Below are 21,749 nucleotides of genomic sequence, written 5' to 3'. Positions count from 1 at the left end.
TATTTTCTGTTTTTGTTTCAGATTTCCAGCACCTGCAGTATTTTGCCTTTTGCTATTTTTAGTGAGATCTGTACAAACTCATCATGACAGCATGGGCTGCTCGTTTGGCTCTGTAACTGACCATGATGCTGCCTGAAAACAATTAAGTCCCAGATGAATTTTAGGACAGTGTTAGACTTCTGGGTTGGGAAACTTGCCATCTAATTTAAACAAAAGAATGACACCAGGAATGCTGAGAAATATTACCTTTGACTATGGTTGCTATTCCATGGAAAGAGCTCAAATCAGATTACAAGTTGACATTGCAATTTTATGTACTAAAGAGCTCCACCCACACTGTTGATTTTTATGTGTATGTGGCCTGCGACTGATTTTGTCTGTGTGAATGGCCCATGATAAGAAAAAGGGTTCCCACTCCTGATCTACCTGATGCTCTGCAATACCTCACCAAGGTTGCTTAGACAACACATCTTTCCACTGTGACCTCCACAATCATAAAGAATAAGAGCAGCAATGTTGTAAGAATGCTGTCACCTCCCAAGATTTCCTTCAAGTCATACCCATCCTGATTTGGACATACATCACCATTGTTTCAGCATTGCTGGGTCAAATTCTTGGAAATGCCTACCCAGCGCCTTTGTGGGAACACCGTTACCACAGTAAGTAGTTCAAGGAAATGTCCCAGTGCCACCTTGTCAAGGTAACTGGACTACACAATTAATGTGCCCTTGCCAGTCATTTCCACAACCAAAAATATGTGTATTTTTTAAAATTGCTTCTTGGGGAACTATACAGTTCATCTTGGTGAAAACCACTGATCAGTTGCACTGATGCAAGACATGCAGAATTACAATACTAATTCACTTTGATTCTTCATTTCTCTAGTGGCTAGGATAAGGTGGCCTTATCTTTGTTTTTCCAGTACTGGCGGTGCCATTGCACCATTATCAACATGATTAGCACTAGCTTAGTAAAAGCACAAGCTTAATAAAAACAATCATTTGCTTGTGCTTGTGGAAAAGAATTACAATTCTTAGTACTTTACAGGAGTAACTACCAAAGCTGCATTTTACAGGATTCTCCTACCATTCATTTAAATATTAAGAGAACCATGAGCAGTGCACCACCTAATGGGCTCCCAATGGGCGAGGCTTCTTCTCAGAGTACAAAATCAGAAATTATAATTCTATTATTAAAATACAAAACTATTGTTATGGTGATAATGCACACTGACAGTAGATATATTCTCCCTTTGTGTGGCAGGAAGATACCTGGGCGGAATGTTTATGCACAGATGCATAATGAAAAGGAGCAGGAAATGACCAGCCCTGTCAATCACAGTGAAGACACACAGCACATCATACAAGGGGAAGAATATATTGATGATGATTTGGACTCCCAGACGCTAGGTAACGGAAGAGGTAGCCTGTTTTATTTCAGTTTCTTTCTTTTTTTCAACAATGATATTTGGAATAAAACTTGCCTGGTTAAATTAATAGACTCATAGAAAGATGCAGCACTGCAGGTGGCCATTCAGCCCAACATGCCTGTGTCACTTTGTTGGAGCAACCAAATTAGTCCCACTTGCCTGTTTTTTGTCGGTATCCCTATAATTTGTTTCTCTTCATAGCATCATATGCTCTTTTGGAAGTTACTATTGAAACTGCTTCAACCTTTTTGGTTAGTGCATTCCAGATCACAACTCATTGTTGTTTAAAAAAAAAAAATTCTCATGTCACTTGTCCTTTAGCCAATTGCCTCAAATCTGTCCTCTAGTTACCGATCCTTCTGCACTGGAAAGTTTCTCTTTATTTACTCTATTACACTTCCATCAAAGCTTTTCTTAGCCTTCTTTGTTTTAGGAAGAAAATAAACAGCATCTCCAATCTCTCCACATAACTGAAATCCCTCATTCCTGGTAGCATTCTAGTATATCTCTTTTGTACCCTCTCCAAGGCCTTAATATCCTTCCTCAAGTGTGATAGCCAGAATTGAACATAATACTCCAGCTGAGTCCTAACAAATATCAATTTGTTTATATTTTTAAAAATAAATTTGGGCCAGCAGTGATCTGCAGTATTTTTGTGCAGTGCTCCTCCTGGCTCCACAAAAATTTAACCCAGAAACTTTCCTTAACTGTTTTTGGATCAGACAACAGCAGTTCCTTTCAGGACTGCTAGGTAGGCCACTCAATGCCAAAACATGACACACACCTCGTCTGTGTGTCCCTAAAATTTGAGTCCGAGCCCTAACCAGGTAATAGAAGCTTGAATTGCATAATCAAAAGGCTTACCTCTTGAAACAGACCAGCTGCCCAAGGAAAGGAAACTGGGAAAATTCGTAAATTGGTAAAACAGCAGAAGATCCGTGGGAGGTGTTCTTTTAAAAAAAAATTAGTGTGATACGGAACTAGTTTATACCCCAAAGGGACAAGAGGTCTTTCCAATGAAAACAGTCACAAGTGACTAAAGAGGTAAGAGACAGCATAAAATTAAAAGAAAAAGCATACAAAAATGCAAAAAATAGCACAGATCCTGGTAAATGGCAGAGATTCAAAGAACAGCAAAGGGTGTCAAAGCAGAGAGCAGGAGCTATAAAAATAGATTATAGAAGAAACCTACAAGGTAAATCAAAATCAACACAAAAACTTTTACAATTAAGAGAAATAGAGGTTGTTCAGGAGCAAGTGAAATTCCTCGAAAACTGATAATGCTGATATTCATCCATGAAAATAAGGAAATGGTGGACATGTTGAATAATTTTTATCAGTACTTACAGTAGAGGAAGAGGATAGTGTGCCAGATATCCTAAGGAGACTTATATTGAATCATGAATGGGATTCACCAAATTTAATGTGAGCAAAATAACAATAATGAAGAAAATAACAGCTTAGAGTGACAAATCACAGGACCAGATGGTTTTAAAGGAAGAAGGTGAGAACATTGCAGATGCTCTAATTATAACCATCCAAAGTTCTCTCAATTCAGGAACCGTTCCTTTAGTTGGGAATATTCTGCATGCCATCCACTATTAAGAAAGACGAAAAAGGGAAACTGGGAATTACAAAACAAAAACAGAATTACCTGGAAAAACTGGGAATTACAGACCAGTTGTCCTAACCATCTGTTGGGAATTTACTAGAGTTTATAATTAAAGGTAGGGTGATTGAAGAATTGAAAAGTTTCAGCTGATCAGAGAGAACCAGCATGGATTTGTAAAGGGCAGGTCATGTCCGACGAACGGAATTGAATATTTTGTAGAGGTGACTAAAGTGGACAGGGGGATGTCCATAAATGTTTATTTGTATGTACTTCCAAAAGGCATTTGATGAAGTCTCTCATAGGTTACTGTTAGTTAAAGGAATGAGTTGAAACTCATGGAATTGAAAGCAAATTGTTAACTTGGTTTGGAAATTTGCTGAGTGGCAGGAGACAGAGTAAGGATAATGTGCAGGTACTCTAATTGGTAGAATGTGACTCATTGCACAACCTGTGTTGGGACCTCAACTATTCAATGTATTTATTAGCAATTTCGATGATGGGAGAAAAAGCCACATAGTTACGATCCCCATAAAGACCAATAACTTTTTAAAAGAAAGGAATCCCCATGACACCAATGGAAGGAAAATCGCTGGACAAGATTTTACTTTTTAAAACTTGTATGGTAACAAACCAACTAAAATCAACATAGCTCAAACATTAATTAACTGGTGACGGATATTTAAAATAAAAAGGTAAATTTTACTTCAAATAGTTGATGCTACAAAGTATGGTCACTACTTTGCCTATTGCAAACAGCCAAAAGGACGTGCTGTTTGATACGACCCACCAATCATTGAAACGTACGGCCTACGTACCTTGGCAGTGCACCAGCACTGAAATTCATATACCACATTGCTCATTTGCGTGGTAGGCAGAACATCTTTTTGGCGACAGAATCCTGTTAGTGGAAAACACCATTCATGTTACCGCTGCATAGTAGCAGTTTGAAATGACTAGCTTCACATATTGCTCAAATTTTTGAGATACTTCACCTTTTCAGGGTAATTTAAGGTAGACTGGACACTTATCATGTCCGCAAGTAGTGGCCTTAGGACCATTTGTGAGTGCGCACAATACACAGCGAGCAATGGCCTCATCGGGGTAGCCATTATCTCACAGGATAGCGTTGATGCGCCCTATTTCAGTGTCAAGCTTGCATGTTGAGCAAATGGCTCGAGCCCTATTTATGAGATTGCCGCTAAGGTCAATCTTGTACCATGTGGAGCTGTAGGAATCCCAATGCCTATATTGACCAGTGAAGGTTGACTTGCAGTAGACAGTTGTAGAGAACATTTTAGTGGATTTCTCAATTAGAACATCGAGGAAGAGTGCACGTTGGGCTGCTCCTTTTCAAAGGTGAATTTGAGCGCAGATTGGTGTGCGCATTAAGGTGTGTAAGGAAAGTTTTATTTGTCGCTGCAGATTAAAATATAGCAAATGTGTCATCCAGATATTGGAAATATGCAAAGGGTTGGGAGTCATTCCATCAAAAACGTTTTCTCATGGAAACCATGGCAATACCATCTATTTGGGCATACATGGTGTCATTAAAGCTGAATTCAACTGCATGAGTTGTTAAGTTCATAAGTTCAATTGATACAGATTCAGAACATGGTGGTGCATCTAGATTGCCACGTTATAGTGATGCAGCACAAATATCTATGGCTTCCTTGTGAGGCACATTAGAGAATAACAACTCATTCAACCATCTGGCTAATTCATGTTGTGCAGAACCAGTCATAGATAAGACAAACTGCAGGATAATGGCTGTCCTGTTGCGTCTGTCCTGATGAGTGCAAGGCAAAAAGCTTCAACAACATGTCTCTTTTTTTCAGTAATTGAATTTAAATTCCACCAGCTACCATGGTGGGATTTGAACCCATGTCCCCAGAGCATAAGCCTGGGTCAGTTCTGTTGAAGAGTCATGCGGACTCGAAATGTTAACTGTGCTCCCTTCCACAGATGCTGCCAGACCTGCTGAGTTTTTCCAGTTATTTTTGTTTTTGTCTTTGGATTACTAGTCCAGTGACATTACCATTACGCCACTGTCTCCCCTTAATTCTATGCTGTAAATTCAGTTCTACTTTTTGCTTCCCCCAAGAATTCCCTTATGCATTACAAGAATCTTGAAGGTTCATTCACTTTTCCTGGGATCAACTCAAAGGTATGCCACAACCCTCCAGAATTCACTTTAATTTCTCCTCCATGTTCCAGATATTCTCCGCAGCATGACATTTCATGGGAATCCTTCCATTAGCTTTTGGCTAAGCAATCCTCCAATTTCTCATCAAAACCTCACAACTGTGGATTCCTCAGCTCAAAATTAGGCTTCACTGCATTCTCCAAGCGAACTACTTTTTACTGTGAGGACCACTGTAAACTTCTTCTTCTAGCTTAAAGCTATGCAAATCTTCTAGCTTCTTTTCTGCTCACGAATACCAAACTGAGATTGAACCCCCAGCCGCATTCCACATGGTGAATGGTAAAGTTAGCACTTTCTTTGCTTAAGGTGCAGGCCTGATTAACATTTACTCCTTTTGTTCTCCTGACTCAGTGAGCTGTGGCCTACACAAGAGCAAACCTGCAACTGCTTTCTGTGAGAAACCCGGATAAATTAAAGAAAAGACTCTCCTGACCCCTTGAGCCCATTTCCATGACAATTCTGCGTGCTTTGGGACGGTTCAAACAGAAATGGTGGTGGACAAGTAAACAACCAACAGGAGGAGAAAGCTCCAAAAATGATAGAACTGATAGCACAGAATCCCAAGAGACTCACTTCTCTTTTCCCTTTAAATGGTCTAATGGGCAGCAGCAATGGGTATTATCTAATTTACATTCCCTTGTCTTCAGTATTCTGCCCTTTCCAACCACATAACACTCACAGTAACCTTGAGGACTGAGAGCAGTTCTGGGTACCATGCCTTAGGAAGGTTATATTGGCCTTGGAGTAAGTGCAGTGTAGATTTGTCAGAATTACACTTGGACTCCAAGGGTTACTTTACAAGGAGAGATTACACAAACTAGAGTTGTATTCCTTGGAATTTAGAAGGTTAATGATGATTTGATTTAAGTTTTCAAGATATTAAGGGGAACAAATGGGGTAGATCAAGAAAAAATATTTTAGCAGGTTAGGGAATCTATGACTAGGTGGCATAATATAAAAAATAGAGCCAGACCTTTCAGGAGTCAAAAAATGAAACAGCTCTACAAACAAAAGGTGATAGAAGTTTGGAACTCATTTCTGCAAATGGTAGATGCTAGGTATGTTGTTAATTTTAAATCTGAGATTGAAAGACAATGATATTAAAAGATAGGGGGCAAAGACAGGTATATGGACTTAGGTTGCAGATCAGCCATGATCATGCTGAACGGCAGCAGAACAGCTCCCATGGCTAAGTGGCCTACTGCTATTACTAGGCTCCTAAGGACTCTTTGAAAATGATGGCATTACCTGGGTGGTGAATCTCCTGACCCCATTTTGAGGCTGTTAATGTCTTATCAAGGCCAATTTAGCAAGGCAAAATTTGCTCCCACTATAAGTGAGCAGTTAGGAAAAGATTATTCTAATGCTTTGCACACTGTAGATTATACTGAACTGCACAGGGTAATTTGTTTAAACTCGAGTAACTAATAACCACTCATTGATGATGTTTCTAAATTGCCCATTTCTTAACTTAAATCATACATTTCTGCACGTTCTGACAATGCATATTGCCAGCTGTGTATAAAACATGATTTTGCCTTCATTATAAAATTTTGCTTGGTTATTTTTAATTGTTCCAAATGGCAACAAGAGAATCATCTCATACTCTAAAAATATGATAAATTGAAAAGTTTTTACCATCAAATACTGTATTTGTAGATTTAATTTTACTTCAAATTTAAATGTACCCAGTTACAACTAATGCTTCTCATTAAAAAGAATTTCATAAAAAGTAGCCCTGCAGTGTGCAAAACCTTTGCACTAATATTTTCTAATTTCCAGTTGCATGATAAATGAAGAAGAAATTCTATTTTGTATTTTTCCTGACAATATTACTAAACTATGACAGGCCTATATTCTAATGCTGCATAGAGATAGCACAGTGTAATGCATTACTTTTATACAGAATTGGTATGTTTTGGCATTGTACAAAAGCAGTGCAGTGTATGACAAAAAAGCTCAAAGTTCTGACTTTTTAGTACAAGCAGTAGACTTAACAGTGGTCACCTTGGAAAATAGGTGCAACATGTTGGATTCATAAGCCAAAAGTCTAACTCCTACTCTGCCCCACATTATCTATATGCTACAATTAGTAAAGTAGGGAAGATTACAGAGAGTTTCAAAAGTCAGGTTGAAGCTCTGAAGACTAATTGGGCACTTCATTTATGCTTCTCTAATGTGCACGATTTTTAGGCAAAAATCGGGTTTGAGGGGACCAATTTTGTGGTGCAATCCTTTGAATGATCCCTATTGGAAGTGCACTGCCTGCTAGATTGACCACCAATGACCTCCAAATGCCCATCTAAAATAGGAGCCATGCCCTAAGAAAAAGCTAATCAAGGGCTTAATGCCTGTTTAAGAGCTCCATGCCAAATTTAGAAACAAACTGGTCTGAGCATGCATCATGCATGTTTCACTTAAACTTATCAGGATCAACGGCAGCTTGACTAGCAGTCCTTAAAAGGACCACTGTAGACCATCGATGAATTTGTAACTTTTTTTCACTGATCCTGCTATTAAGCCAAGAGGATAATGAGTGATGATCTTGGCTCCACTGCATTACTTCAATCCACTGCCAATGTGCAGTCACCACCCACTTCTCCCTGCAACTCCCATTCACCTTCCTTCTCCCAGGACTTACCTTTGGCCTGACGAACTGCATTCTTTGGTGCATGTTTACTCATGTGCAGTGCATTTAGTGCAAGACCAATTTGCCAGCTAGTGTCTTCTATTGGTATAAGAGTATAGCGACTGGGTGTTTATAAACATCAGGATACAGAAATTCCAAATCATAATCAGTGTTTTCTTTTTGTCTTTTAATCTTTGATACAGGTGGACACTCTTCTGTGGTTCTCAGCATAAACTCCCGGGAAACGCACAATTACTTGAGTAGCTGATGTTTGCTCTGGAAGTAGTGTTAAGACTCACCTCCATTTTATTTTGTTGTTCCTGGGGATGAGAGGAAGTGAGGCAGTGAGATGAACTCCATTGTGGTGATAGGACTGTGGGTAATCTTGCCTCCAATAGTTACTAAGTCTTCAATCAAGCATCAGCATGTTAGAAGCACCCTTACAGAGAGAGTGGCATCACAGAATGGAACCCTGAAGTTATTATTGCTGTGCCAGGCGCTGCATCTTCCTATGAACGAGCTCTACTGAGCTTGAGAACAAGCTGCCTTCAAAATGTTTTTAAGTGAACCTCTCTCTTTCCCTTCTTGCAACCTGTTTGAGAAAAAGAAAGGTACATTGAATATTATTTGCCACTTTCCCATATGGACATTCACATTATTTCCATTCAAATGAATGAATTTTTTACATCTGAAAGATTTTCTGATATGTTTTTAAAAGAGTAAATGAGTTGTCATTTCTCAGTTTGGGTGTCAAACAATCTAGCTTGTTGAAACGTACAGGAATAAATTTTTGTCTTCACTGCATATTATAGAACCTGCCACTCGAGATTCGAGAAATAAAGTGGTTCTATAATGGGCGGGTGATTCATTCCACCTACTGACCCCTCCCATTGCAAGGAAAACAAAAATTGTTCCCGTAGTTTTCCAACCCACTCTCATGGCATTCCTATCCTGTTAAAATTTTACACGAATCTTCCTTCTGCTTCTCCAATTAATTTCAATGTTTTGGACTTCCCTAAATTATGGTGTAACCTTTTGAAATATCCTTGTGCTATGATCCCACAGGCCTTGTTGCCACTGCTGCTGAGGTAATCACTTGATTTGATCATCCATTTTAGTTGATAGTCCAATTGGAAACAGTAAATGCTATAAATTAACTGGCTGCCACCTTCTCTCAGCTGTTGAAGACAAAGGAAAAGTATTTTTCTGCAAACTCAACCTAAAACAGCTATCAAGCAGCACTCGGTCAGCAATAACTTGCTCAGTTTGGGTTCCCAGGGTCCTGATCTCATTACAGTTTTGATTCAAACGTGGACAGATTTCGGAGGTGAGGTGCAAGTGACTGCCCTTGACATTAAAACAGCATTTGACTGATTTTGGCAACTAGAAGACCTAGTAAAATTGAAGTTAATTGGGAATCAGGAGGAAAACTTTCCATTGGTTGGAGTCCTACCTGGCACAAAGGAAGGTGGTTATGGTTGCTGGAGGCCAATTAAGTCAGGCCCGTGACATTACCTCGGGTGTTCCTCAGGATAGTGTCCTAGGCCCAACCACCTTCCGTTGCTTCATCAATGACCTTCCCTCAATCATAAAATCAGAACTGGGGATGTTCACTGATGTTTGCACTATTCAGTACCATTCACAACTCCTCAGATACTGAAGCAGTCTGTGCCTGCTTGCAGCAAGACCTAGACAACATTCAGGTTTGAGCTGTTAAGTGGCATGTAACGTTCATACCAAACAAGGGCCAGGCAATGGCCATCTCCAATAAGAGAGAATCTAACCATTTCCCCTTGACATTCAATCGCGTTACTATTGCTGATTCCCCCACTATCAACATCCTGGGGGTTATCAGAAATTTAACTGCACCAGCCACAAATACTGCGGCTATAAGAGCAGGCCAGATACTGGGAACTCTACGGTGATTAAGTCACCATCTGTCTCCACAAAACCTGTCCACCATCTACAAGGCACAAGTCAGGAGTATGATGGAATACTCTCCATTTGCTTGGATGACTGCAGTTCCAATCAAGACTCAAGAAGCTTGACACCATCCAGGAAAAAGCATGCTATTGGCATGATTGGCATGCTATCCACCACTTTAAACGTTCACCACTTCCATCACTGGTGCACAGTGGCAGCAGTATGTCCTATCTTGCACTGCGGCAACTCGCCAAGGCTCCTTTGACAGCACTTTGCAAATTCATGACCTCTACCACCTAGGATAAGGGCAACAGACGCAGACATCTGCAATTTTCCTTGCAAGCCACACGCCATCATGACTTGGAACTTTTTCGGCTGTTCTTCCCCGTCACTGGGTCAAAAACCTAGAACTCTCTTCCTAACAGCACTGTAGGTGTACCTACACCACATGGACTACAGTGGTTCAGGAAGGCAGCTCACTTCCACCTTCTCAAGGGCAATTAGGGATAGGCAACAAATGCTGACCTTGCCAGCGAGGCTCACATCCCAGGAATGAATAAAAAAAAGCAACAGTTATTTCTTATGAAGGTCAAAATTGGAATAATTTTGTTGAGTGAAACTGAAACTTTTCTCTTTGTGCTTTACCTCCAAATGAAAATAAACTAGTTCAGTTACTCCAAGCAGCTAGTCCTCAGCTGGAGTATTGTGTTCAATTCTGGGAATCATACGGGAGAATGTCAAGGCCTTGGAGAGGGTGCAGAGGAGATTTACCATGTTGGTACCAAAGTTGAACGACTTAAGCTGTGTGGAGAGACTACAAAAGTTAGGGCTCTTCTCCTTAGAGCAGAGAAGTTTATAGGGAGATTTAATAGAGGTGTTCAAAATTAAGAATGCTATATAGTAGGTAGAGAGAAACAGTTTTCGTTGGCAAGGTTGTGAGCAACCAGATGTTACAGATTTAAGGTGAATGGCAATAGAACCAGAGGGGAGGTGAAATTAAATTTTTTTGGTTCTTACAATCTGGAGTGCAGTGTTGAAAAGGTGGAGGAAGCAGATTTAAGAGTAATGTACATATACTTGAAAAGGAAATAGTGCAGGGCAATGGGGAAAGAGTAGGGAATGGACTAGTTGAATAGCACTTCAAAGAGCCACAGAATGGCCCCTTGTGTGCTGTATGATTCCACTTTCCAAATGGCCCTAGTCTTTGTTCATTCCATCCTTTCAGGGTCTCAGCCAGTGCAGAGTTCTTTTTCAGCCTAGCCTGGTTGTTTATAGCTGAGAAAAAAAGGAAATCCACAAATGCCAGAAAGTTAAAAACATTACACTGCATCTGAAATGAGGAATTATTAATATTTTGGATGGAAGCATTGTTTGGGGGTTGATCTGATTGAAGTATATAAAATGTTGAAAGAATTGAATAGTATAGATATAGGGAATTTCCAATAGTGGGGGTCATCCAGAACAATATTAAGATTAGAGCTAAACCATTTAGGAATAAAATCAGGAAGCACTTTTTAAGTGGGAGTAGAAATTTGGAATTCTCTCTCCAATGAAACAATTGAAACTTTCAGGATTGATTTTTGTAGGGTAAGGGTGTCCAGTGATCTAGAGCAAAAGCAGGGCAGTAGAGTTGATGTACAGATCAACCATGATCTAACTGAATGACAAAGTAGGCTTGAGGGGCTCAATGGCCTACTCCCCTGTTCCTAATTTTCCTTTGTTGATACTGGGAACCATCAGTGACACAGTTACATGGGCCTCCTCCATTATTAATTATATTGCCATTTTGTTACAATATCTTAAAGATTGCGTCCTGTGTGGCTGTTTATTGAATATGCAACAGAAAGCAATGTGTAGACGGTGAAAGTTGCTGCGAACAATGGTATTAAAATCTAACAAAAGGGTTGAAGGAGTCACCTGGGGGAGCATTCCAATGTTTTAGCACTTATGGCTAGCACTTTTTAATCATTGCAGATGTAACCCAAAGGCATGTTCCACTCTCTGCAGAGTTTGCTGTAACAACCACCATACTTATGCACCTGTCTACTAGTGATGCAATCAGCACCACTATACAGGTAGTCCTCGGACTTACGACACAATTGATTCCTGAAAACTGTGTCTTAAGTCAAAACATCATAACTCGGAACTGATTTTCCCATAAGAACAATGTTATAAATGGGGGTTTGGCTCATGAACCAAGGTCCAATACCCTTTTTTCACTAAAATAACCCAGAATTTTGAACTCAATCAATTATAGATGAGTAATATAGCAACATTAATGTACTTATGTTGTAAATAGTAATCATATTGATATAAAAATCACTAAGCTAAAAATACATACAGAACTACAGTACAGTACTGCACAAATGGCTAAAAACAAAAAACTACTGCAGATGCTGGAAATCCAAAACAAAAATCGAATTACCTGGAAAAACTCAGCAGGTCTGGCAGCATCGGTGGAGAAGAAAAGAGTCGACGTTTCGGGTCCACACGACCCTTCAACAGAACGGCACAAATGGCGTCGGAACAACAACTGAGCGTCTTGAGTCAGGGAGACAGGCAGTGCAGAAAGTCGATGCGCACGTATGAACATTTGAACTTGTTCATTGACATGGCGTTGTAAAGTCAAAACCGATGTGGAAAAGTCAAAACAGAGTGTCAATTGATAAACGTCGTAAGTGCCGTTTGTCGTAACTCGAACATCATAAAGTCGAGGACAACCTGTGTGAACAAAGTGGTGATTCATGTTTATTTGGGCTGACGTTGCTGGCAGTGCGAGCCTCTGTTAACATTTCACTGCGCAGTGCCTGTAGGTGTGCTACAATTTTTTCTTTGCCACCTTTTTGTTGCTGACCCAAGACCAGTTAACCGAAGCAAGTAAAAATTGTTTTTTTTTCAAATATGGTTGGTATATTTGAAGTTCTGTTAATATTATACTCATGGAATATAATTCCTGAAAGCTGTGATAGAAATGCAATGTCACTGGTAGCTTCCCTTGTGTTAACATGGTCAATCTAACCACATGTGTTTTGAGTTCAGTTGCAATTGCCCCTTTATTCCTATCCCTTCCTCTCTCTCTTCTGTCCCTCTTTCTGTCTATCTGTCTCAGATGGGATCAGTACAATTTGATACAAGATTGCTGACGCTGGTGTCCTGGTATTGTATCATTGCTGCACTGAAGATCCCTTTTGATAGACTATTTCTACTTGATGCTGCTTGTAATGACTATTACAACATCCTTTGCTGTATAAATCATCTTTGCTGTACAAACCCACTTATTATAGCACTAAGTGCCATAATGAATCATATGTCAGTCGGGTGAGATTAAGAGCAGAATCGTCAAAGATTTGCACTAAGTACGGTAGCAGGCGGGATAAAGAATGATTTACCCGCCAGCTGCAATGATGGTTTTTCACACTTTATCGTCCCAAACGCATCGCATTAATTATGCAATCCAGGGAAACATGCCATTTCCATGGTGGGCAGCCCTCATTCGCCCCCCATGCCATCACCTCACCTCTTCATCACGCCAGGTGCCATATTTAAAGTTTTGCCGCGCACACCTCTCAGTGCTTCCAGCCCACGACTGCTGCACAGAAGACATGACCCTGATAGGTAAAAAGACTGCAACTCCCAGGTTCAATGACGCGTCCCTCAAGCGCCTTTTGGACGCAGTGGAGGCTCGCCATGATGCCCTCTACCTCCGCTCTGGCCACAGAATGGGCAGGAACCTCACTAATCCAGCTTGAGAGGCAGTGGCAGTGGTGGTCAGCGCCAATGCTCTCCAAAAGAGGACAGCCACCCAGTGTCACAACAGGATGAATGGTCTCATCCATTCCGCCAGGGTAACTCACTTCTCATCACTCTCTACTCACACACTCACAAACCCATCACACATCCACAGGGATCTGACATCCTTTTTCAAGGGACAACACTACTAACTCACATACACACTCTCACATCTCCATCAGGCTCATACCCTGTCCATGGCTCTGCTCACCACACAAGCATTCCACGCAGTGCCATGTGTCCTGCTCACACTCTCTCCATCTGCTTTCATGCAGGAGAAGCCTGCTCACATCAGCAGGAAGAGGTCCCAGACCGGGGATGGAGTGTCCCACATTAGGCCCCTCACTCACTTTGAGGAGTGTGCCATTGCACTGATTGGTGAGGACATGGACCGTGCCTGCAGTGACGGTGAGGACACAGCAAACACCCACATGAGGATCCTGCACCACATCATCTCCCTCTCAACACAAATGTAAGTGCTCTCTCTCCTGCTTTTGACTCTGCTGACATGAACTACTTATCTCTACTTTGGTTTGCAGGAAGCTCTGCCAAGCAACCGACACCCTCAGCCAGCCAGTCCCTCAGCTCCATCCAGGTCCTCACCTCCAGCCAAGAGGACATCTCCATTGAAGAGCTGGAAATAAGCAGCCTGGAAGACCCGTCACAGCGCTTACCCACACCCTCCACCAACACAGAGACACACATCTCGGTGGGACCTAGATGTAGAGCAGGCTTGTGTTCACAATCTGGTGGCCACTGCATGGACACATGTCTGCAGCAGGCAGAGGCAGATTTCTGCGAGCTCCCCAGCACTTGGAGTGCCGCTGGGGATCTGGCATCTGTGAGGTCCGAGTCAGATGACGAGCCTCTAGATTTGGCCTTCCAACTCATCCTGGAGTGTTAGCGGAAGACGGGGGAACATCACGCAGAGCTGTTGGAAGCCCTCAGCAGAGTGACATATGAGTCAGAGGACTGTGTCTGCCTGCTCTCTGATGAAGTGGTGCTTACATGTGCGCGTATGGAGGCCTCCATGGGGAGGATGGTGGACACCATGGAGACCCTTGTCCAGCTTAACATGGAGATGTGTGCAGACCTGCATTCCATCATGGGAGCCATGGGTGAGTTCCTGCAGTGGCAATGCGAGCGGGAAATGGGACACCTCAAAGTCCTTCCAGGTGCTCCTTCCTCTCAAAGAGCCAGGCCGGGGCACCCGAAGGGAGGAGGAGTGGCAGCTGGACACCCCTGGGTCATCCATTCAGCAATCTGAGAGGCTGGCCGCTCCCTTTTTGAGTCTCCTTTGCCTGTAAGCCCCTCACCCTCGTCCTCTATCACCAGGGAGCAGCTGGCCAATGGGTGATTCTGGAGGGAGACATGTATGTGTGTGTGGCAGGGCCTTTTGGAGCCTCGTGGAAGCACTCTTCCCCACACACAGATCCTTCACTTATCACACTCATCTCAATGTCCTGAACATTTTCAATGCTGCCTGCTGGGGTTCACTTTCAGTTGTCAATCTGAGCTGACCTGCATCTCCGCCCACCCACTGATCACACTCCCATGCAGCACCTGATCTCACCCACCATAACTGTCGTTTCACTTTCTATTTGGACGGCATGGTTTGGAGTCGCTTTTTCATCAGCTCCCTGGTCTTCCCCCGCCACTGCACCCCCCCAGTCACCCATTTCCTTTCCTCCATCACGGTTGACCCCCTTGGCATCACCTTCCACAACCCTTTTCCTTCGGGGGTGTCCAGGTGAACATGCATGTTCCCTTCTTTCCCAAAAACACACCCCCCATCCACATTCACCTCCTCGACCACCTCCTTCCCTCCCCCAGGGTCCCTGTCTGCCTCCGAGTCCCCACCAACCACTCTGGCCATCCCTTCTGCCACTACCGTCGAACCCTCGCCCTCCCCACCCTACCGCCTCACTCTGCCCTTGGTCATTCTCACCATTCCCTCAAACCAAGCCCACCCTCAGTTTGCTCTCCAGGAGGCATTCATGGCTCTAGCAAACCCCTCCCTGGACATCCCCTCCCTCCGGACCCCTTCCCTCCCTGGAACTCCCCCCGCCCCCCCCCCCCCCCCCCCCCTGCCCAACCCCGTTTAGTTCTTCCCCCTTTCTGACCCCCTTGGACACCGTTATTTCTTCTGCCAACCTTAGTCCTCCCCCCCTCTCGCCGACTCCTTCCTCCAACCTTACCTCTTCCTCCAGCCTCACTGCTCCCTCCAGCCTTACTCCTTCCCCCTTCCTGATTCCCTCAGGCACCCTCACTTCCTCCACCCTTACCCTATCTCCTCTCTGCAGTCCTTCCTCCCCCTGGACTCCCTCCCCTCTCCGCACTCCTCCCCCTCTCCAAACTCCTTCCCTTACACCTTCCACCCCTGCCTTACACCTACCTCTCCAGTTGCCATCTTCTCCCTGTTATCCCCCCCTCCCTCCGTACTCCCTCCTCCCCAACCTCACACCCCCTAACACTTTCATTCCCCCCTCCCAACCTCATCCCTGACACCTCTTCCTCTCCCAGTCGATCCTCGCCCCTCCTCTCCCACCCTCTCGACCATCATCTGTTGTGAACATCAACTGTGACTTTCCAACTTCCATGAGCTGCTTTGCAGCAGAGCCATGTCCATGAGAATCCACCCAGCATGCCATGGACGTTCCTTCAGGATCCTGTTGCTGTCAGGCTCCAGCATCTTCTGCTCTTTGGATGTCTGCAATGTGAGCAAGGCCCTGGCGGTAAGTCCCGACTTGTGCACGTCGCACTTGTCAAGACGTGTTCTGTACCGGCGTGTTTTCTGACTGACGTGGGCAGACAATCCAGCGGCTGGGGGGGTGGGATGGATGAGTCTGGCGGGCTGGCCTTATAATGATATGTAGATATATTACAATGAGGTTCCCAACGTCCGATGGCAGGGAACACGGCTCGCCATTGACGGGCTGAGTGGACGATAGCAAACTGCTTTCACAACTTTGTGAAACTGATTTTTGGCCTTCTGGCCATATTGCCCACATGACACCGAATACACCCATGCCAGGAGGCACGGAAAATCCCGACCTAAGACTCACTTCATCTGAAAGAAACTCATGTGGAGCATAAATACCAGATTAGACATTCAGGGCTGAATGATTTATTTATGTGCTGTGTAAAATTCTATGTAATGGCGATCGAACAGACATCAGTGCAGAGTTACACACTTCAACTGGTAAACCATTGTTGATAAAGTTGTGCTTGAGAATGAATGGACTGAGGACATCTTCCTAAAGTTTAGCTACTGAGACTAAATCAGTTATTTTTCTGGCAAAAAATATTGTGGGCATTTTGGAAGAAAAAGTTTGGATTTATCAGTTTGGGGCAGTGCTTTACAGGCTATCATTGACTTAATCTTAGCCTAGCTTTTCACCACCTTAATTTTTCTCCTGCCCCTACAAGGCCTCTTGTCTACCTGTCATTTCTTTCAGCTGGATGGGTGAGTTGTTGCAACCATGGGCTCCTCCAGGATGACTATTAATGTGACTGACTCTGTGACTGGCTGACAAGGTTCTGTTGGTTTGCTTACTTCTATTAGGTGCTTCACCTAGCAGCCCAGCTTTTGGAAACCCATTCTCACCAGGCCCTTTCAGAAACTCTGGGGTTGGTGCCATATTGATCTTAAACATTAGCAATATAGGTAGCACAGTAACAGACACAACTGAAATCTTGCTATAAAGGCCTGAGGTTGAACAACTGCAGAGTCAGCCTCTCCTCCATCACCAAATCTTTGTTCCTGTTCACATGCATAAATATAAGGCAGAGCGAGAGAGACTGGGAGGAAGTTCACACAGTCCTTGGCCCAACCTGTGCTGTAATTAGAACTTGACTCAATTCAATTGGGGAGTTCCCTGAACTCTGTTGATGGTCGTGAGTTACACACTTTCATATGTAAGGAAGAAAAGGATAAAGAATTGGATCAATCCCCTCTGGAGAAGTATACTCTCTATCAGTCTGGCAATAAGAGCTGTGGCACTGAGGAGTTGTATACCGAGACTGCCATTGCCCTCCTGAGGAGGAGTCAAACGTAATAGGTATGAAAATGTACAGGTCAAGAAAACTTATCCAGTAAGGTGTACCAATGTAAGACATTCTTAATTAAACTTTTTTTAGGAAAACACCACATAGGAATCCACTCATGTCATAACGTGGATTATCTGGGGTTCTGTCGTGACAAGCATGGGGTCCAGGTTGAGAGATATTAGGTAGTTATATTACACTGACTTCAGATTGTTTGGTTGTGGAACCCTTAACTCTAAGCAATTGTGCTGGATGGTATCTGAAAGATTCAGTGTCCAATTTTTTAACCACCTGTGCTCACAACTGCACTCTAATTTACTAGACACCAGTGTATTCAGTGTTTCATTTTCAAATTGGCAATTATAGCCATTTGTACAGTACTTGTTGAAAGGCTGCTTTTGAGTAATTCAAATGATCATTTAATTGAAAAAAATTACAAAGCACTTTTATTGATTAACACATACACTCATACACTGTACAGTCTATATAAACATTGGCAAGTCACCATGGTATTTCCAACAGGAAAAATGCTTTTTCTATTAATTAAATGAAAGCTCTATCTCACTGTTGGTGCAGGGAGAGGCAATTAACTGAAGACATTTTGGTTACCTGTGGGTCAAGAAAACTTGTTCATATGATGCACTCTGCAGTACAAGTAGTGATACTGCACACAACACAGATATACCCACATGAATTGTATGATTGGTAAACGGAGTCTGTTATTTGTACATTGCTTTTGTATATAATTTCCCAGGTCACAATTTTTTTTGGTAGTTATAGTAATGTTTGTAGACTGCTAGACCTACTTGTTGCAACAAAAAGATGAACTCTGTATATTTATTTGTTTGGAGATGCTACTTATAATTGTTAACACAAATCTACGATCTGATTGAACAGTGTAATCGATTATCATTTGATTGTTTGTGTCTGTCTAATTTCAGTGCGCAGAGAATATGTGCACAAAAATGCCTGAATGCGGTACTTATTTTGTTTAACAGGATCTTTTCAATCTTTATATTTTGATTAATGCACTGTGCATAATTAATTTTTACGAACTGTCGAGCTAAGTAACGTGCTGTGTATTCGATCGCATTCAAAGGTATGCCTTTATGTGAATGTGAATGCACTTGAAATTTTGTTTAATAAACACATAGATCCAAACTGCACTCTAGGTTGGTTCTTTACTGTATTGCACAGTAATGTGTCATGGACAGTATATTGTGGCTTTCCTTTTAATAACATTTAATGCAGAAACAAAAGACCTATAACTGCATTATACACATATAGGTTGCTTGAGGATTCATTTGACTAATTTATTCCTTTCAGGGTTGTTGTATATACTTGAATAATGGTCGCTCTCATGTAAAAATTGACCACCAACTTTTGGCCAAAAAATCCTTAATTTTCCATATGCCTTGTGTAAAGGTAGACTCCCAACTTACCAACAACACTCCATTCTGACTCGGCTTACTGCCCAGTTCTTTATTCAGAGTAACACAGCAGAGACCAGGATTTTAAGCTGGAGTTTTCTGATCTTTCTGCTTCAGTGCTAGATGACAGAGCGCAATTTGCCCACTGAGACATCGGGGAACTTTAGTAAAAGTTTAGTTTCTCGTTGGAATGTTAGAGGTAAGATTGGAACACCGTGCAGTGTGTGAGCATATTAAACTTTCCCAGAAATGGAACTGAGCTCACTGAACTGTCATAAGCAATCCTTTTGCCTCATATAAAGTAAAGGGATTATTAAAAAGTTATCTTTTCAGGCTTCCTGCTTGCTCCAATCAACTCCCTTGCTAGCTGCGAGGGTCTGAGACTGAGAGACTGAAAACCTAGCACGTTTCTCTGCTGCCTTTTTAAAAATTTATTCATTCATGGGGTGTGGGCGTCGTAGGACAGACCAGCATTTATTGCCCACCCCTAATTGCCCATGAGAAGGTGGTGGTGAACCGCCGTCTTGAATCGTTGCAGTCAATGTAGGAACACACAATAGTTCCAAGTCAAGATGGTGTGTGACTTGGAGGGGAATCTGAAGGTTGTGGTGTTCCCATGCATCTGCTGCCTTTGTTCTGCTAGGTGGTAGAGTTTGCGAGTTTGGAAGGTGCTGTCAAATGTTGCTGCAGAGCATCTTGTAGATGGTACACACTGGTGCCACTATGTGTCGGTGGTGGAGGGAGTAAATGTTGAAGCTGATGGATGGGGTGCCAATCAAGTGGGTTGCTTTGCCCTGGATGGTGTCGAGCTTCTTGTGTTGTTGGAGCTGCACTCATCCGGGTGAATGGTGAGTATTGCATCACGCCTTGTAGATGATGGAAAGCTTTGGGGAGTCAGGAGGTGAGTTACTCTCCGCAGAAATTCCCAGTATCTGACCTGATCTTGTAGCCAGTATTTATAAGGCTGGCCCAGTTCAGTTTCAGGTAAACAGTAACCCCCAGGATGTTGACAGTGGGGGATTCAGTGATGAAGCAGCTGAAGACATTTGGGCTTAGGACACTGTCCTGATGAACTCCTGCAGTGATGCCCTGGGCTTGAGATGATTAACCCTCCAACAACCACAACCATCTTCCTTTGTGCTAGGTATGACTCCAACTAGTGGAGCATTTTCCCCCTCATTCACATTGATTCCAGTTTTGCTAGGGCTCCTTAATGCCACATTCAGACAAATGCTGCCTTGATGACAAGGGCAGTCACTCTCACCTCACCTCTAAGTTCAGCTATTTTGTCCATGTTTGAACCAAGGCTGTAATGAGGTCAGGAGTTCAGTGACCCTGGCAGAATCCAAACTGAGCATCAGTGAGCAGGTTATTGCTGTGCAAGTGCCGCTTTATAGCACTGTCGACGACACCTCCTAATCACAGAATCTCACAGTGCAGAAGAGACCCTTCGGCACAACGAGTCTGCACCGACACGTGAGGAACACCTGACCTACCTACCTAATCCCATTTACCAGCACTTGGCCCATAGCCTTGAATGTTATGACGTGCCAAGTGCTCATCCAGGTACTTTTTAAATGATGTGAGGCAACCCGCCTCCACCACCCTCCCAGGCAGCTCATTCCAGACCATTACCATTCTCTGGGTAAAAACGTTTTTCCTCACATCCCCCCTGAACCTCCTGCCCCTCACTTTGAACTTGTGTCCCCTCATGAGTGACCCTTCAAATAAAGGGAACAGCTGCTACCTCTCCACCCTGTCCATGCCCCTCATAACCTCGTACACCTCGATCAGGTCGCCCCACAGTCTTCTCTGCTCCAACGAAAATAACCTAAGTCTATCCAACCTCTCTTCATAACTTAAATGTTTCATCCCATGCAACATCCTGGTGAATCTCCTCTGCACCCCCTCCAGTGCAATCACATCCTTCCTATAATGTGGCAACCAGAACTACACACAGTACTCCAATTGTGGCCTCACCAAGGTTCTATACAACTCCAACATGACCTCCCTACTTTTGTAATCTATGCCTCGATTGATAAAGGCAGGTGTCCCATATGCCTTTTTCACCACCCCACTAACATGCCCCTCCGCCTTCAGAGATCTATGGACACACATGCCAAGGTCCCTTTGTTCCTCAGAACTTCCTAGTGTCATGCTGTTCATTGACTACTTCCTTGTCAAATTACTCCTTCCAAAGTGTATCACCTCACACTTTTCAGGGTTAAATTCCATCTGCCACTTATCTACCCATTTGACCATCCTGTCTATATCTTCCTGTAGCCCAAGACACTCAACCTCACTGTTAACCACCCGGCCAAACTTTGTGTCATCCGCAAACTTACTAATCCTACCCCCCACATAGTCATCTATGTCGCTTATATAAATGACGAATAATAGGGGACCCAGCACAGATCCCTGTGGTACGCCACTGGACACGGGCTTCCAGTCACTAAAGCATCCTTCTGTCATCACCCTCTGTCTCCTACAACTAAGCCAATTTTGAATCCACCTTATCAAATTACCCTGTATCCCATGTGCATTTGCCTTCTTTATAAGTCTCCCATGTGGGACCTTGTCAAAGGCTTTGCTGAAATCTATATAAACTACATCAACTGCACTACCCTCATCTACGCACTGGTCACCTCCTCAAAAAATTCAATCAAATTTGATAAGCATGACCTCCC

General features: G+C 43.0%; 1 protein-coding gene across 3 annotated transcripts in view; it reads left to right on the top strand.

Moving 5' to 3' along the window:
* sorcs2 (sortilin-related VPS10 domain containing receptor 2) overlaps positions 1-10,479 on the top strand; it is an 874,344-nt gene extending 863,865 nt beyond the window's left edge. For 2 of the 3 annotated variants that reach the window (XM_078542265.1, XM_078542248.1), the window contains exons 26-27: positions 1,264-1,421; positions 8,077-10,479. In XM_078542265.1, the coding sequence (XP_078398391.1) occupies positions 1,264-1,421; positions 8,077-8,141 (223 nt within the window). In that variant the 3' untranslated portion in view covers positions 8,142-10,479. The remainder of the gene's footprint in view (positions 1-1,263; positions 1,422-8,076) is intronic. The other variant, XM_078542257.1, reaches the window with a different exon arrangement.
* The last annotated feature ends 11,270 nt before the right edge of the window (positions 10,480-21,749 follow it).

This window comes from Cetorhinus maximus, chromosome 1 (assembly GCF_964194155.1).
Source record: "Cetorhinus maximus chromosome 1, sCetMax3.hap1.1, whole genome shotgun sequence".
Lineage (NCBI taxonomy): Eukaryota > Metazoa > Chordata > Chondrichthyes > Lamniformes > Cetorhinidae > Cetorhinus > Cetorhinus maximus.
Note: the sequence above shows the minus strand (reverse complement) of the source record. Positions and strands in the feature narration are given on the sequence as shown.